Source organism: Pan paniscus, chromosome 1, assembly GCF_029289425.2.
Source record: "Pan paniscus chromosome 1, NHGRI_mPanPan1-v2.0_pri, whole genome shotgun sequence".
In the NCBI taxonomy this organism is placed as follows: Eukaryota; Metazoa; Chordata; class Mammalia; order Primates; family Hominidae; genus Pan; species Pan paniscus.
Window position 1 is genome coordinate 102,082,379 of NC_073249.2, and position 17,174 is coordinate 102,099,552.

The 17,174-nt window shown below is 45.2% G+C and overlaps 3 protein-coding genes across 5 annotated transcripts in view; 1 reads left to right on the plus strand and 2 right to left on the minus strand.

The window, feature by feature from the left end:
- Positions 1-17,174, plus strand: part of ACP6 (acid phosphatase 6, lysophosphatidic) — a 71,876-nt gene that overhangs the window by 45,032 nt on the left and 9,670 nt on the right. The window lies entirely within an intron of this gene.
- Positions 2,025-16,485, minus strand: BCL9 (BCL9 transcription coactivator). Of its 3 annotated transcripts, none has more exons than XM_034961421.3 (7): positions 16,354-16,485; positions 15,272-15,366; positions 13,633-13,822; positions 12,346-12,445; positions 7,187-9,428; positions 5,712-5,972; positions 2,025-4,399 (listed from the first exon to the last, which is right to left on the minus strand). In XM_034961421.3, exons 1-7 carry the CDS (start codon positions 16,404-16,406, stop codon positions 3,282-3,284), a joined length of 4,059 nt encoding a protein of 1,352 aa, XP_034817312.1. In that variant the 5' UTR covers positions 16,407-16,485; the 3' UTR covers positions 2,025-3,281. The 3 variants fall into 3 exon arrangements, with proteins under 3 accessions (XP_034817312.1, XP_034817277.1, XP_003809240.1); XM_034961386.3 differs by having other exon boundaries at positions 2,025-4,363; positions 15,050-15,366; XM_003809192.5 differs by having other exon boundaries at positions 15,050-15,366.
- LOC129394575 (uncharacterized) lies at positions 16,447-16,653 on the minus strand. The gene has a single exon (XM_055102418.1). The coding sequence runs from the start codon at positions 16,651-16,653 to the stop codon at positions 16,447-16,449; it is 207 nt and encodes a 68-aa protein (XP_054958393.1).

Genomic DNA, 17,174 nt, shown 5'->3' on the forward strand with positions numbered 1-17,174 from the left:
GTAAAATTGTTTTCAATTTATTTTCTCATGCCGCCTCCTTCATAAGACCCCTATAATTATGTCTGTTTTCATGTATAAGTGCAGAATCGTTTCTAAAGTAAATTATTTTATTTTACATTGTTTCAGGGAAAATGCTACATACTTCTAGTTAGTCCTTAACAAATGCTATGAGCCACACACACTCCACCACTTTCCCCTGAAGTGAACAAGTCACTACTGCATTTTCTCCATTCAGTCCCAAACTTCAGGAGAGGAAAGAGAGAAGATTGGCTGGGCTTTCACAGGAATATGTTAATATGAAACATCTTTCATCACTCTTCCACTGATTTTTTAAAAATCTTGCATCAGTTCTCCATGCAGTAGCATCCAGTCTCTCTAAAGGTAATTTTATTTTATAACAATCTTAGTAAATGATAAATTGTTGTATTTAGACCCTAAATTTGGCTTGTCAGACATTATCGTGATGAAATGGCATGTGCTGATAAAGTGAATGAAGTTGTATGATGGGGTATTTTAAAAACTCAGGTGGGGAAGTTGATCTGCACTGCCCCAAGTTCTCCAGCAGGGGGCTGCGAGAGGAGTGCCACACATCCAGCTGCCCACAGCAGCCAGACCCACCGGTCTCTTGCTAGCCCTCTAAGTGAGTACCTGCTCTCCTATGTGGGTACCTTTTATGCCTTGACTCCCTGCCTGTGAGAGTAACAACAGGACCACACACCATTAGTGACTGCAACACTGTTGGGTACAGCAAGGAGGGGAGCAACCCAAGAAGCCAGACCAGTAGACAAATGCCAGGTGGGACCCTTCCTTCAGGTTCTCATCTTGTGCTAACCATGCTTGGCTGTTAGTCTGTTCTCATCTATATACTTTAAAGCCAGAGAACCCAGAAACATGGCTAAGTTTGTGAAACAAAATCTTCATTTTACTATCCTAATTTCTCTACAACATGAAAGTTTCACTACCCAGCACCAACAGAATACATCAGATTGAATCAGAATTCTTAAACTTGTGAGCTCAGTTTTCTCATCTGCAAATGAGATCATTACCACTCACTTCACAGGGCCCCTTAAAAATCAGCAAGATAAAGTGCAGGGAGGCGACTGGTAGAGTAGGTACTCAAATGTTCATCTCCACATTTTTTGTTGTCTGGGGCACTTGTGTTACTGAGAAGACAGGGCTGCTGAAAAGGAAGAGAAAATGGCTCTCCAAAACAATTGTTGGAGAGAAAAGCTCAGACTGTGAAACACCAGCAGAGCCCAATTTGTACAAGTTTGTCTGCAGATGACTCTGCACCTGCCGCTCCTCGCTTAGATTCTCTCACCTAAGAACACACACAGACGCCCACTCACTGAGCTAAAAACACCTACAACTCAAAGAAATACACACACCAGAACAGAATTAACTGCACAGAAGCACAACAGCAAGTCCATTAGACACATACCTTGCAGGATACACACTGATCTGCTGAAGATGTGTGTGGTGAGAAGTGAACCGTGCACAAAGACTGAGCAGCGTTAGCAGAGGTGATGGGGTAGGGGGGAGGTGGGGAGCCAGAAAGGACCACAGAAACCCACGGACTGTGGAAACCCATAATTTGCAGGTATAGTAATAATATTCTACCTTAACAAGACCAAGGGACATCTCATAGCTTATTCAAATAACTAAACATACAACCTTTGGCCTTCTTAATTACTTCATACCACTAAACTGGCTCTCACAAACATTCCTAATAAAGACCATTAATTGCCCTAAAGGTAAAGTTCAGCAATGGGACCAGGGTTGCTCTTCTGCTTATAACTAGGATTTCATGACTGAGATAGGAACAGTACAGAATAAACCTACATGAGTAGTTATTCCTTAACAGCATGGAATGTGCTTTGAGAAGGTACTTTTATTTGGTTTCCCTAACCATCACCTTACTGATCAACTCCAATACAAAGAGTCTACGCTTCTGGGTCACATGGCAACCGGTATGCCCAATACTAAACAATCAGGAATCCAAATGAACAAAAAAGGCAGTTCAATTTTGTAAGAAACAATATATTTTATTTTTCTGACACCACAGCTCTGGCGAGTGGTTTTGTACCAAATTTAATGGAGGTTACACAGAACGTCTTACGCATGGGAGGGGGAGGAAAGGGAAGGAACCACAAAATTTATAACAAACAGAAACAAAATCCTGGATAGCTTTTAGCATCTGTTCCACTCCCACATTAATAAAATTCACTTGGGAATTCCTAATAAAAGGAGAACAGAAAACAAGGTGGGCAGGGAAGGGTATGATGGGAAAGAGAAAGACTTAGGGGAAAAAAAGACCAGAGAGCATCCCAAGGACAGACCTTTCCCTCTCAGAGCCAAGAGGACGCTCGGCATGGAAGGCGAGGCTTTGCTAGATTTATTTCCCCAAAATAACACTGTGTATTGCAGCTGCCAAAGGGAAAGAGAGAGGGAAGCAGAGGGTCACCAGCGGGGGGCACAAAGGAAGGAAACACTTAACTGAGGAGACAGAGCAAAATCGGAGAGAGAAAACAAGAGAAAAATGTGCCAGTGGGTTGGTATATTGGGAGACAAGACAGTGCTGAAGAGCACTTGAACTGAAAAACAAATGTCCTAAGAGTCATTATTTTTCAAAAGAAAAATCTCCCCCCTCCCCCCACCCCTCGCTGAACTTAGTTCCTTTTTTTGTGCTTTTCATTAATACTCTGCTCTGAGGTCGTAGTTTGGTTTTTCTATACACTGCAGTTGAAAGAAAATAGTCCAAAGGTCTGAAGATGGATTCTCCACCTAAAGTAAACAGCCCAGCATTCCTGTTCTCCTCTTGCCCCAAAGACTAAAGTCTCTGCTAAAATCCCTTTTACAATATAGTACAGTACACAGAAAAAAATAAAGCCCAAATCAAAAAAACAAAAACAGAAAAGAATCCTGGGAGAAGCCAGTCCAAAGGACGTAAACATACAGAGAACGGTGCAACACATGACCGATGGCAATTCTCAAAGCACAGCTACAGATTCCCAAAAGTAGGTGCCATCATGGATACCCAAGTCCACAAAAATAATTTTTAAAAAATAAATCTTAAAAAAAACACACCTGTTGATTAAATGAATAATTTGTTTTCAGGTAAATCCATACATTCTCGAGTTCCCCCCTCCCCCAAAGCAGCCCTCGGGTCTCTGTTCTCCTATTGCATGACCAATAGTAAGTACTCCTGGAACTCCCTCAAAGCAGCTCTCAGGACCTGGAATCTCATCTTGACAAGGATCGGCACATCCAATCTTAGCAGCTTAAAACATCATGTTTCCTGGGTTGCCAGGTCCTTGGCTAAATCCACCCATGCCCACGTCAGCAGCCATGCCCCGGGGCCTCATCTGTGGGGGGATCATGATGTTCTGTTGGGGTCCCATCATGCCCTGCATGGACATCATCATGCCTGGAGAGCCCACAGGCCCAGGGTGGGTGTAGAGCCCGGCAGGCCCCCGATCCTTGCCAGGAATCATGCCCACGGCAGCAGCTGGATTGCTCATCAGGGTGGGCTGGCCGGGCATTGTAGATTGTGCTGGTGACATCATCCGATGGTGAGGTCCCATCATGCCTTGTTGGAGAAAGGCTGGTGGTCTCATGGGGTTGTGGCCTGGCATGGATGGAGCTGTACCAAGAGGGATGTCCGGAGTTCCCACTGGCCCTGGACCTCCCATGCCAGGTAATGCTAGTCCCATTCTGGGGGCTTGTTCGCCCATCATCCCCTGCATGTGTGAAAACCCAGGTCCAGGACCCTGGGGCTGTTTACGGCCTGGAACTTCCCCTCGAGGGAAATATTGCAGCGTCTGGCTGGGCTTCTCAGATGGAATAATGCGGGATAGATCAAACTCAGGTATTCCGGTGGCTCCAGGTCGGATGACCTCCTGCAGATCTGGGTCTGTAAACACCGAAGGCATGCTGTTCCCCAGGACAGTGAAGGAGTCAGGACCCCCGGGGCCTCCAGGCTTGCAAAGTGCTGCATCTGCTGAACTTTGGGGCAGGTTGCTGGGGCGGCCAAGGGGGCCTTCTCCTGGGAAACCCATCCCTCCTGGGAAGCTGCCCTGCCCCCCACTGGGGCCATTGTGAGGGAATGGAACCTGCTGTGGGGGAGACTGTACTGGAGGGAAGCCCTGGGGGAAGCCCATCCGTCCTTGAGGTACCATCGGTGGCTCCTGGGACCCATGCCCCATGATAGGATTGTGTGACATCAAGCCAGGCCCCATTGGGACCCCGTGAGGAGGTATGTTGGGTCCCATGGCATTTGGAGAGGGCATCTGATTGGAGTGAGAAAGTGGCTGGGTCATTCCCATTGGGCTGAGGGTTGGCATCGGAACCACGGGGTTTGGACCTGAAATTCGAGGATTCTGTGTATTAATGCCCATTCCTAGAAAAATAAAGATATCAAAGGAATCAACTTAACCAAAAATCAACTCAGAAAAACTATAATAAATTAACAAAAAAACTATTGTGCATCCAATGTGCATAGTATAATGCTGGGAAAACATACAACACACAATCCCTGCCATCAATAAGATCATAATACATCTGGGGACATACAAACCAAGAGCTCTACAGGACAATATATTATTGAGTCTTAAACTGTGTGTAGAAGATAGCAAGGGAGAAATTGTCATGTGTGAAAAGTTATAAATTAGCACACAAATGAGTTTCGCCTTCGTCATTGGAGATATTTAATACAGAAGAAAACAATTTACCTGAATGACTCAAGTACGGTCCTTTTGGAGAAATCAGTACTACAATCCCAATGATCAGGAATCATAACAAAGAAACTAAACAGGTAATTTTTCAATTGGCATTTGGCATTATTTTATAAGTGCCTTATAGAGAAAGCATTTAAAACTCGAGATTCCATGAAATGTTCAAGAAATAACTTTTAATAGAAAAGGAAAGTAACATATTCTAATACAGTCCCTGGGACATTGAAGTATTTGGTGTCTCTGTGGAATTACCACCGAGTGTGGCAGGGGGCTTATGCTGTTCCTGGTACATGTACTAACCCAGTTAATTAGAGTTACTGATAAATAAAGAGCATTTGTAACAATCAGAATAGAACTGGAACCAGAAACTCATGGCTGAAAAGTCATGGTCTCTTTGCTGATTGCTTTCACCATCCTGATCATTTTCTGTTAGTCAGGTGGCAGGAGTCGAGGTGAGGGGTGGGTATAGGAATGAAGGTGTACCAAATGTGTAGGGAAGGGAAGGATTTTACTATCTCCCTAGTCCTAAAAAAAAAAAAAAGGCTTGTCTAGGAAACAGGGGCTTTCCACTGTCTGAAATCCTGTGGCTGCTTGTGGTTTGAGGCTGTTCTTCCAGAAAAAAATACTTGAGAACTAAAGACATTCCAATCAGCCTGTTAGAAACTGCTCTCTATATTGCTACATGAGGACCCAAAGAGAAAAACAAAAATAACAAACCCTCAAAACCATCCAGGTACACAGAAGCATCAGAACTATAAAGAAACCTGCTTTCTTACAAACAAATAAGGAATCAAGCTAATAAGAAATTATCTTCCTCTAGTCAAGACACTTTCATTCCACTGAAACTACCTTAGATGGAAGATTTTTTCTACTTGTTGAACTTCCACCTATTCAGGTGTATAGCCATTGAGAAAACGCTTCAAGAGGTTTCTCTTTGGTCTAGCACTCACTCCACAACCTGCCTTTCTGATTTCTTACCTGGCATATTATTCATTGATGGCAAGTTGGGAGAACGAGCTGGAGGGGAGTCGTCATCTGAGCTGGCCACAGTCTTGATAGCATCATGGTATAACGGGGTGGAACTGGGCATTGCAAACTTGGACATTCGAGACATCATAATAGAGAGTGGGTTCTGGGAAAGGGTTGGCTCTGGAGGCATGGTATAAGGTGTACTAGAGGGAAGACTTCCAGGGATATTCACAGAGGCAGGCTGGCTGGCTGTAGGAGGTGGGGGGCCACCTAAAAGGAAGCAAAATAAAACAAAATGGGCAGGGAATTAGATTCCTTTTGAAGGGTATTGGGCCCTATGATTATGAACTAGCAAGGCCAGGAATGAGACAGATGAACAGGACAGTGTTATTAGATCCCAGACACAAATCATCAATCTTCTAGTCAAGCTCTGTGTGAGTGCAGAGGGAGACTGCGGTGTGATATGGAGGTGACATGACCGATCAGCAGATGTGAAGACAAACACACCAGGAATGTGTTAGAAATATTAGTTCAAGCTTGGGGAAAATATGGTTTACAGACAACCATTTCACTGAATAGAATGTGAAATAAGTGGATCTCTTTCCCTTGCCAATCACAGTTTAGAATTCGACTCAGGTATTAGTATGCTATGAAGCCAGACTAGTGATATGATCCCAGGTACTAACGACATCACCCTACACGCATTCTTGATTAATTTCCACAACCAAGATGTTTGAACCAAGAAGGTCTGAGGGGGCTGTTCCACTGTACTGCTTCAGTGAACTGCTACCCCACAGAGAGGCACTTTAGGCTGGTAGGATAAATCTTCTATCTTGCTCTGATTCTAGTCTTTCTCAGGTGGAGACAGCACCAACCTAGTATTTACACCTTGGCACTACTTCCACTGACCACCTCTAGTCCCACTCACAAAACCATCATCATCAGCAAGAATCTCTCCCAGGAAGAAAATCCTCCTAAATTGTAGCTGATCTGTGAAAACAGTGGTCTATCAAGGAGAAGGTTTTGGTAACTGTTTCTGTGGTCAACAGGTATTTACAAGAACCACACAAGTCTTACAGCAGCTTCCCCTCTCTCTGCTTAGGATTATACCCAGAATCTCGATTCAAGGGCAGCCCCTTGCAGTGGGTCCAGTATTTAAAGAAGCCACATTCATCCACTGTTAAGACATTTTATTGCATTTGTTCATTGTGCGAATGTAAATTATTCTGTGAACCCAACACATATTCCCCATTTCCCCTCTTCCTTTTAACAGTCTCTCTGACATACGTATTTTTTGCTGAGATTGGACACTTCTGCATAACCCCATGGAAGCACTGATTATGCACCTTGCCACAAATATGGCCATTTCAACAAAGACTGCCTCCTCTGTCTGTGTACTCAAGACACCAGTTTTCTTAAAGTAACTATCAGGTCTAGCAGTCTCCAGCTACTAGGTGCAACTGTGAGGATGCAAGCATACTGACCTGACTCTACATTTCCCAGCATGGCTGGGGAGGCCATGGTGAGGGGTGCTTTATGGTTTGGAGGGATCCCAGGACTCTGAAGGGGAGGTTTTGGAGAAGAGGTCCATCCAGGTGACGGGGCAGGAAGTGATGGAGACTTGAGGTGGACAGGTGAAGCAGCAGCAGACCCCAAAACAGGGGGGGACTTAATGGAAGCAGCAGCAGCTGGGCCCGCCAGCATGCCTGCCAGCTGCGATGGAGTCTGGGGGGACTTGAGGTTCCCCGAGGGCGAGCCCAGCATTGGTGACTGGACTTGGTGCATCGTGGGAGACTTCAGAGGGTTAATGCCTGGGGAATGCACCTGGCTGCCTGCCACAGATATATCCAAGGGCTTCCGCCCCAGGCCGCGCTGAACTGGAGGAGCTGTGTTGAGGCTGGTGGGGTTACTGGAAGGGTTGAGAGGTAGTGGTGGCATATGACTGAGACGGCTGTTAGTCCTCTGGTCGGGCCCAATTGGTTCTCTGAGATTCCGCAAGCCACTGTTGCTGCCTGGACCCTGAGACATGGGAAGGAATGGTCTGGGGCCCATGCCATACTCCTGCTGGGGGTGCTCACCAAATGGCAGTGGCACCATCTTCTGCTGAGCAGGCAGTATGTCTGAGCCACCTGGGCGTAATTTCAGCATCTCCTCAGGGCCCGCCCCAGCCTCTCTCATCTTCTGAGGTATCATCTGAGAGTTGGATCCCATGTTGACATTTAGATTGACATCTCCCTTCATCCCACTAGGAACCATCCCAAACTCAAGTTCCCGACCAGGGCCCATCTGTGGGGGAATTCCTTTTGGAAAGTCACCCCTAGAAGGACTCAGAGGGCCCTCAACTGGTATTCGAGGGAAAATGGGGTTATTCCCAGGCTCCATGTGGCGCTGGGAGCCTGGAATCATCCTGTTCATCTCCATGCTGGGCCTGATGCCTTCCATGGCCATCCCTGGGGGAAGACCCAGCTGTTTCTCTGCCAGCTGCTGCTGAAACATCTCTTCAGACAATCCTTGGGGGTTTGGGAAGCGTTCCCCTCGGCCAGGACCGCTGAAAACGCCCTGGCCAGGAGGAAAATTTCGACCATCTGGGATTTTTGGCACATCATCTGGCCAACTGACTCCAGAAAGACCTGGTCTAGATGCAGGGTTGGGGACATTCGGCCCTTCCATTTCAGAGTTTATCATGCCTGCAAATCCAGGGAGGCGCATCTGGCTCCCTGGCATGTTGGGGTGGGGAGCCATGCCCCTCGGGGGCAGAGAATGTGGCATGTTGATACCATCAGAAAATGGCTCTGTACCCCCAGGTGCCCAGCCTTCACTAGGGGTCATCTGGTATGGAGGGGGGGGTCCTCGGACCACTCCCCGAGGCCCGTGCTGATGGACCATCATGTCCTGGAGGGAACACTGCTGGACAACCACTTGTTCCTGCTTCCTCCTCTTTTCTTCATAAAACTCCTGCTGCAGTTTCAGCCACGCTATCTGCTCGGGAGTCATATGGTCAAGGTGGTCGGGTCCTATGGTCCCAGACTGGGAGTTCATAGAAGGTGGAACCATTTCATCTGGAGAAAAGGGTACATCTCTATGTCCTTGAGGGCCAAATGGAGCTCCCACGTCTGTCCGGGGCCCAGGTCCCTTACCTAGGCTTTGGGATTGGGCCATCATGGCCTGTATTGGCCCTTCTGGTTTTTTCTGAGGCCCATCTAATACCCCAGGATTCTGCTGGGGTCCCCCACTTTGTGCTCCTGTGAATTCTTTCTCATCAGGAAAAAGCATGCGCTGGATATCTCTGAGAGTTTGTAAGGAGCGCTCCCGGTGCTCCAACTGCTCCTGAGATAGGCCATCGGGATTCTCTCCCAGTGTGGGGGGCTCGCCACTGGACACTGGTGGAGGCGGAGGGGCTTTGGGATCTGCTGAAGAGCTATTGCTCCCCTGGGAGACAGGGGTCACTGCCCTATTGTTGGGAGTTGAGTTGGGCCCAGTACCATCTGGGGGCAGTGGAGTGGAGCTGGCAGGACTTCCTACAGAAGGAATCAGTTTGTTTTCTACCCCAGGACTCTCCCGGTCCAGGGAACGTGGGGGTGCGGCAGGCTTGGGTGCTGGTGCCGGAATGGGTGGAGTTGGCTGCAGTCTGGTATTCTGGGAAGAATTCTGGTCCTGGTTGGCCGGAGCTGGGGGCTGTTGTGGGAGAGGTTTCGGATCATTCCGAAGGGCAGATATCTGTGTGTTCTGAAGACAAACAAATAGTTTAAAAATCATTAGTAAACTGAACAGAAGGGCAATTAAAAGAGAAAGATATGTTATAAAGGAATTGTCCCCAGGCACATAAATCTAACTGACACTGGCTGTAGAAATTGCTCACGTACAACCCTCTTTTGGGCATGGAGACATTTTGATTTTTTTTTTTTTTTAACTTACTGTCAAATGGTATCCTCTTTCCCTTGCTGAAGATTAGGTTTCAATAACTTTAAAAGTATGCCAGGGGAGAGCCACTCTGCCAAAGTGAATACATTTCAGTATCTATTTTGAGGAACAGGTTTGATATCACATGTCTACTATGTGTTTCTGATTCAGAGAGAGATTAGTTTCTTGGTATGTGGGAGGCTGTACCTAACACCTTTTTCTTTTCCCTGAAAGTATAACTGGGTATGTAGACTTCTCATTGTCAATCAAAAGGCCTGATGTTGCCATCTTGAGAGAGAAAGCGTAAGTCACTTGCAGCTCTCTATTCTACCAGCCGAGGAAGCAGCTGCTCCATTTCAACGTCTCCTCTGGCAGGCTGACTACTGAGGCACTCCCCTCCTGGAGTTTCCAGGAGGCCTGACATCTCTGGTTTCTGTTTTTGGTTGGTGATCACTGATTCCACATTTGATAAGAATTTGTACATTAACTGTAGTGAGATAATCTGCAGGCAGGAAGCTTCTGTGGAGAAATCTGAGGCTATCTAGCTCATGGTGTCTCTTGAACTGTTCTTTCCAATAGGCAGTAGACTGCCCTTTTTTAATATGCTGGATGATTGCCTTATTATTGTTTATTAAGTACCACTGCTATACTAAGTCCAGGGTAGAAGCACACTCACCTACAATAGGTGACATGGACACCTTGAATGTTTGGAAGAGAGATGTGTATGTTCTGGGTCTAAACCAAGAGCACTGCTGAAATGTAAGAGGGCACTGATGAACAGAAGGGCTTGATCTACAAACCCTGTCTCAGAGACCTTTCACCAAAGGCCTTTCTCCAGACCCTTTTTTCGTGTTCATTTGCTCCTACTTGTTCGCTTAATCCAGTCTGTATTTCCAAACCCTTCAGGCTCTTACCTCCTCACCTACTCTCTGGAATGTTTACCTGTGTGCAAATATGTAAACAAATAATTACGTGTATCTCTGCATATGAACAATTTGTGTTGTACACACATGAAAACATATCTTTGAGCACTTATATTCTGTGAATATATATATAAATGTTGGATTTTGAGGTATCCATGCACTTCTGCCTATAGGTATCGAGTTGTGTGGGTAAGATCAGCTGAATCTTGTATGATTCTGTACAGTTAAAAGTATATTTCATATCCACACTCCTAACTGGAGTGTAGAGGTCACCTTGATTTTCCTTCTAGTGCCATTTTAAGTTTGGTTTTGTTGGTCAGGTTTTGTTTGTTGTGGATACTGATTTCATATAACGAAACCATGACGGCAGAAAACATTTAGATGTGGAACAATGGATTATTCTCAATTCCTTCCTTAACTCCTTTCCTGATTTTAGTAACAGAGAAGGTGTAGGTGTAGGTATTAAGGTGTAGGTATTAAGAACTGCCATTAAGTCAATAAAAGGTTGGTTTCAGTTACACTGTACCATATTCATTCCAGGACAATAAGCATTTTAAATATAATTGTATGCATCTTCTACCCTTGAGTAGTCAAGATGCATGGGGAATGTGAAATTCCTTTTCTAAGTTTAGGAAGGCCTAAGCTCTGCTTATGTCTACAAAGATGGAGACTTTTCTGATACACAAAATAGGAAAGATGTCACCTGTTTTATCTTGAATTGTCACTTTGATCATTTATTGTCAATTAACTTTTCCCATGTTTAAAACTCATCCCAGTATTAGATTTCATGCTCCCTGAAAGCAGGGACTGTGTCTTGAACTTCTTAGTATCCCCCATAGCATTTGGTGCAATGGCTTGACGATGCCAGATACAAGAAGTATCTTTTGGTTCAATTTGGTAAACTACATGCATTAAAACATCCACTGTATGCCTTTTTTTTTTTTTTTTTTTTTTTGAGACAGAGTCTCACTCTATCTCCCAGGCTGGAGTTGCAGTAGCACAATCTCGGCTCACTGCAAGCTCCGCCTCCCAGGTTCAGGCCATTCTCCTGCCTCAGCCTCCCAAGTAGCTGGGACTACAGGCACCCGCCAGCATGCCCGGCTAATTTTTTGTATTTTTAGTAGAGTCGGGGTTTCACTGGGTTAGCCAGGATGGTCTCAATCTCCTGACCTTGTGATCCGCCTGCCTTGGCCTCCCGAAGTGCTGGGATTACAGGCATGAGCCACCACGCCCGGCCACTGTATGCTTTTTCTAATGGAGTTTATAGCAGGTGCTTAAGATCCAGATAGAAAACAGACTAACATTTATTACAATTTTACAAATATCAAGCAATTAAAAGCATTCAATGGTCTTATCACTTTGAAATAAATATGAATCACTCTGAAAGTCGATGAGGCTCTGATTATGATACTGTCATCATGTACTCTAGAAGTTTTAATTGTTGCTTTTTTTCTGTTCTTTCTTTGTTATTCAACTAGCTCAAGAGTGTTATTTTTTAAAAACCTGCTCTGTACACAGGGTCTGAATTTAGATTTTCCCAGAGACGATTACATGAAGGAAATCCAAAGATATCTGTATAGCTCCTCTTTTAGTTTGCATCTTCTTCCCCCTAGTAATTCATCAATCTACCAGCTTTCTCGTAGAAAAGGCTAGTATAGTATGATATGCCTAATGCCCCACAATGCCAGAATTAGGTTAAATGCCAAGAACGCAACTCATGCCATCAAGACTACCTTCCTATCAATTAAATTCACCACCTCCTTTCCTTTGCAGTCACTGTAGAATCATGAAACCATTACTCAGTTTCTGAAACAACATACCAGAGGCGCTGTGCTTCTCTCTGTCTTGTTGTTAGAAATGTTCTGGATGTGGAAAGAGACGATAGTTTCAACCTGGCCCTTCAAAACAGCTTCTGCAGCTCTGCAAAGATGGAAGAGACAGCACACACTAGAACTTGTTTCTATTTCACTAACTGTAATTCCAAAGCACTTTAACCACACAATAAACTTGTAAGGGAGAGGAAGGAATAGAAAGAACCACCAGAAATGTTGAAGAAGAAATCAAGACAAACATGTTTCATTATTTATATTTACCACTTATCATCAAACTTCTAAAATTAAAAGACAGCCATTAGCAAATCCCAAAAGAGGCATTAAAAGACAAAAACCAAGATTTTCTCCTGAAACCAATCCGCCGTGGTAGGTGTTTTATAGAGAATCCGAGTTCAAAATCCCAACCCAAGAAGGGGGAAGATGAGATCGTACAATACCTAGTGATAGTTTAAGGCTGTTAAGATTCACTTTTTATCTTAAGTGGAAAAAAAGTCAGAAAACCATATATGTAGGGTATAATCACAATTCTGATAAATAAAAATTGATGCATCCATCCACTAAAAATTTATATATAAAAATGTTTACAGTAGTTATCTCTGTGAATTCCAGAGATATTAATTTTTAGTTATACTTTCTAATTATTCTAGAGTGGACATTTGTTACTTGTGTTGTTTAGAAAATAATAATAGGTAGGTTGCAGAAAAGTGTGTATTGTGCAATCAATTTCTTCTGTTTAAAAGAGGTATATATGGCCAGGCGTGGTGGCTCATGCCTGTAATCCCATCATTTTGGGAGGCTGAGGCAGGCAGATCACCTGAGGCCAGGAGTTCAAGACCAGCCTCGCCAACATGGTGAAACCCCATCTCTACTAAAAAATACAAAAAATTAGCTGGGTGTAGTGACGGGTTCCTATAATCCCAGCTAATCAAGAGGCTGAGGCAGATGAATTGCTTGATCCCAGGAGGTGGAGGTTGCAGTGAGACGAGATCTGCCACTGCACTCCAGCCTAGGCGACAGAGACAGACACCATCTCAAAAAAAAAAAAAAGAAAAAGAGATATATATGTATATTTGTACAAGCACGAAAAATTTCTGAAAGGGAAGCAAAGGATGTATTATCAGTGGTTGCCTCTGGGGGAGTTTGGGTTGGGGAGGTTTTATGTTTTATCTGTACTGTTAACTTTAGGTGATAATAAAAGATCAATCTGCAATGGGAATAAGAACTTAGGTCCCCAGACAAGCCCTGCCCAACAGCAAGACACAGCCATCAACTTACTTATTGGCCATCTCAGTAGAAAACACGTACACCACTTTGGCTGGAGTCTTCTGAGCAGGTGTGGGCTCTGTGGCAGTAGTTTGGCCATGGGAGGGGGTAGAAGACCTGGGGGCTGTAGCATTTGATGGGGTCATCGAGTGTGGTGTGTGCTGGGAATCCTGGGACTTTATGTGGTCAGCAGAATTACATTCTAAAAGAATAAAATGACTCGTCATAGAAAGAATAAAATTTCCTTTCTTCTGCCAGCATATATAGCATCACAACACAAACCCACCTTGAGAATTTCAAGGAAGTACCACCTTGCTAAGAGGAAACCTCTTCTACTTATAAAATTTCAAATACTCTTCTCTCTCAAATGACTAACCATAAAGCAGTCTTCCCCAGCTTCCTTACCTCTCTATTACACCTCCTTCATATATTAGTGTAAATGTCCCTTCTTCTGGTAACCTTTTTGAAACCTCCTAGACTTAACTGGGGATGGATCTCACAGCCCTCTAATTTCTCTTATTTCAGCATTTATCATATTTTACTGTAACTGTCTAATAATCAGCTTTCTAGGTGCATTCAAATCTTTGAGGACAACAGCTGTATCTATCTTGCTGACCATGGCCCCCCAGCATAGTGCTGGCACTCATAGCAGGCCTGCCAAAATACTTGAGGGAGGAGGGGAGGAAGGAGGGGAGAAACAATCACCCAAGTTTCCATTTCTAATTTGGGTTGGAAAATCATACTTCCATTCCTTGAATACTAACTTCATGTTCTGGCCTACAGTTAAGACTTTTGGTCTTACACTAGGAGGAAAAAGCCTAAAACCACAGCTGTTGGTCCCATACCCTTCTTGGCTCACTGCATTTTGGTGCCTGCCAAATCTCTACACATCTGGTAGCCACTCACTCCTGCTACACTAAAATCAGCTGTAACAAATCTGGACTACTGCCAGGGCCATTAAGGCTTCCTCTTGTGTCTGAAGTCTGGCAAAATGGCAACTAGAGAACACAAGACCCAAGCCTTGGAGGATTGCTCTGATGGAGAAGAGAAGGGGATACCAGAAAAACTGCCCCAGTGGGGGCCACTGGCACAGACAAACTAGAGCGACTGGCTTGAAACTAAAGTACAAACAGCATAGAGGCCAGAAACGTGTACGAACAGGGATAGGCCTGTGAAACATCCTACCATAACCCCTAAACCGTTGCATCCTTAAGGGCAAGAACTCCTCAACTAGGAGGTTCCAAACAATTCTTCAGTTAGTAACAAAATGAGAAGAAATAGTTCCATCATAAACTGTGAGAACTCATGAATCTGATACCTACTCTCCCCACTTGTCTGATATTAGGCTCTCTGGCCTCTGTCGAATGTCAGAGGCCTTCCCTCAGGAACACCTACTTCCCTCTGAGTCTCAAAGATCTTATAGACATACCTTTAATGTCAGAGTCATCGTTTGGAGTCCCAGGATCTCTCTGATCAAAGGAGTCGGCGGAAATACTTCGCTCCCTTTTCCCCTTGCCCTTGGCACCATTTCCAGCCCCATTCTTCAGCCCCATGCTCCCACCTGGGCCAGGGAGTGCTTTAGGGGTATGGCCCCCACTCTTGGAGTCACAGGGGGATGGCTGGGATTGGCTGGCTGAGCCCCCCTGTTTACCCTGATTGGAGAATTTGGAATCCAGCTGGGGGTTTCCAGATGGGGACATCACTGTAGGGGGACGGACCATCACCTCCTGCTTTGACTTAGGGCTACTAAAAGAAACAAATAACAAAGGAAGATCAGACACCAGATACAGCTGGTCAGCACAAATTAGGGAGAGGCAGTTTCTATTGGGGGTCAAGGAGACCCTTAGGACTAAAATAACCACCCCATGATTCACCTCAGCCATTTGCTTGCTCCCGCCACCCCGATCCCATCTCAGAGCTATCAACAGAGAGGAGGATCAAGCAGAGTGGCCTGCCAGGTTTCAGGAACCCTAGAGTCACATGGGGACCCATCTCCAGGGCTTCTGTCAATAAAGGACAACGGTTTCTATGTACATAGAGAGGTGACTCTTACACTAAGACTAGCTCAGAGTAAACAAACAGGCATCGTTAAGATCAAAATACTACCCACCCCCAGGCTGATGACAAGGAACAGCTGTAGGAGAGCCTCACTTCCCTGTTGGAAAATGCAAGCTGGTCCCAAAGAGCACGGGAGCTGGTGACTGTCAGGTTAGGGAAATCCTCCAGGATACTAATCCCTCCCAACAAGCAGTATTACACCAAAGCAGATAAACCAACCACTGCCCTCAGGGAGTGAGGACAAAATTCTTTTAAAGTAACAATTTAACTACTGTGAAACCGAGGAAAAAGTGGCATAGTGGGAGTCCGGGGAATAACGTTTTAGTTCTACGACATTAGGCTTCCTCACCATTCCAGGCCTCAGTTTCCTTGTTTGCCAACTTGGGCAAACTGTACTGGTTGGTCTCTATGGTCCTTTCGTTTGTGCTTTGGCAGGGAGGTGCGTGGAGAGGTCAGGGAATGATGGACAAAAGAATAACAAAGGAAAACTCTAACATAAGCTTTGATTACACTGTATCCTGCTTACTGTTATATTACTATTTACTAGTCTATTTTCTCTTCCTTTCCCATTTGGGTTTCATTTACTTCTAATTCAACATACTGTTTCACCAATGAGTGTTCATGGTGTGCCTATGGCATCCCCAAGGGGCTGCAGGAAGAGGCCCCAGCCCTTACCTCTGTGTGTTTCCTGATGGAGAGCTCCTCACTTTAGGGTTACTGGAATGCATTGATTGAAATCCTGAGCTTGCAGTCACAAACGGGACAGGCTCACCGAGTTCCTCTCGGGTTGCAGCAGAAACAGCTGCTGGGGGCAGTGGCACTGGCCCACTGCTTGCTGGGTGCGTCCCTTAGCGCTCGCTGCCTGTATGCCTTTTTCCTCTTTGTTTTTCTCTGCTGTGGAAGTGGGTCCTTTCCCCTTGCAGCTCCAGCATTCTCTGGGTGCGTGCCTCCTGCTGCCAGAGGAAAATCTCGCATCTCCAGGGCATACTACAGGAAAAGGCCACCCAAAAAAAGTTGGGAGCAAAAACAGAGACATAAAACACCCTCACAACAGGATCAAGGTGAAAGCACTAGCCAACTCAGCGAAGCAGCTAGACCATGCCTCCACTTCCATCAGGGTGAAAGGAAAGGGTGATGCTCCCATTGTGGACAAAGGTTCAGGGGCCACACCAGCTGGAGGGTGACTAGGACTTCCTGCCAAGCATGCAAGCCTCCCCCGCAAGCAGCATGGACCAGGCAAGGGTGAGCAGGTGAGAAAGGCAGTTTTCTCTTTAGCTATGTATTCTCCCTTACATTTCTGTAGTTTTGAATACAAAACCCTCAAAAACTTGTGTCTTTCTTTTTTCAAAACAATGCTTTGAAACCCCTAGGTACCGCAGATCCATAGTAACTATCTGGTGTTTCAGTTCTGATGCAAACAACAGCACTGAAATGAAACAACCCCCTCAATTTCAAACCATGATGCAAATTAATCTATGTTTACACTCTCAGGGCCT

What these genes read in the sequence shown, in the direction of transcription:
- BCL9 (XM_003809192.5), bottom strand. Translation starts at nt 16,406, where the DNA reads ATGCATTCCAGTAACCCTAAAGTGAGGAGCTCTCCATCAGGAAACACA. An exon ending in GCTGGGAAATGTAGAGTCAG is followed by an intron (nt 5,973 to 7,186) that starts GTCAGTATGCTT and finishes GCTTCCTTTTAG; the next exon opens with GTGGCCCCCCACCTCCTACA. An exon ending in ATCAATGAATAATATGCCAG is followed by an intron (nt 4,400 to 5,711) that starts GTAAGAAATCAG and finishes TTATTTTTCTAG; the next exon opens with GAATGGGCATTAATACACAG.
- LOC129394575 (XM_055102418.1), bottom strand. Translation starts at nt 16,653, where the DNA reads ATGCGAGATTTTCCTCTGGCAGCAGGAGGCACGCACCCAGAGAATGCT.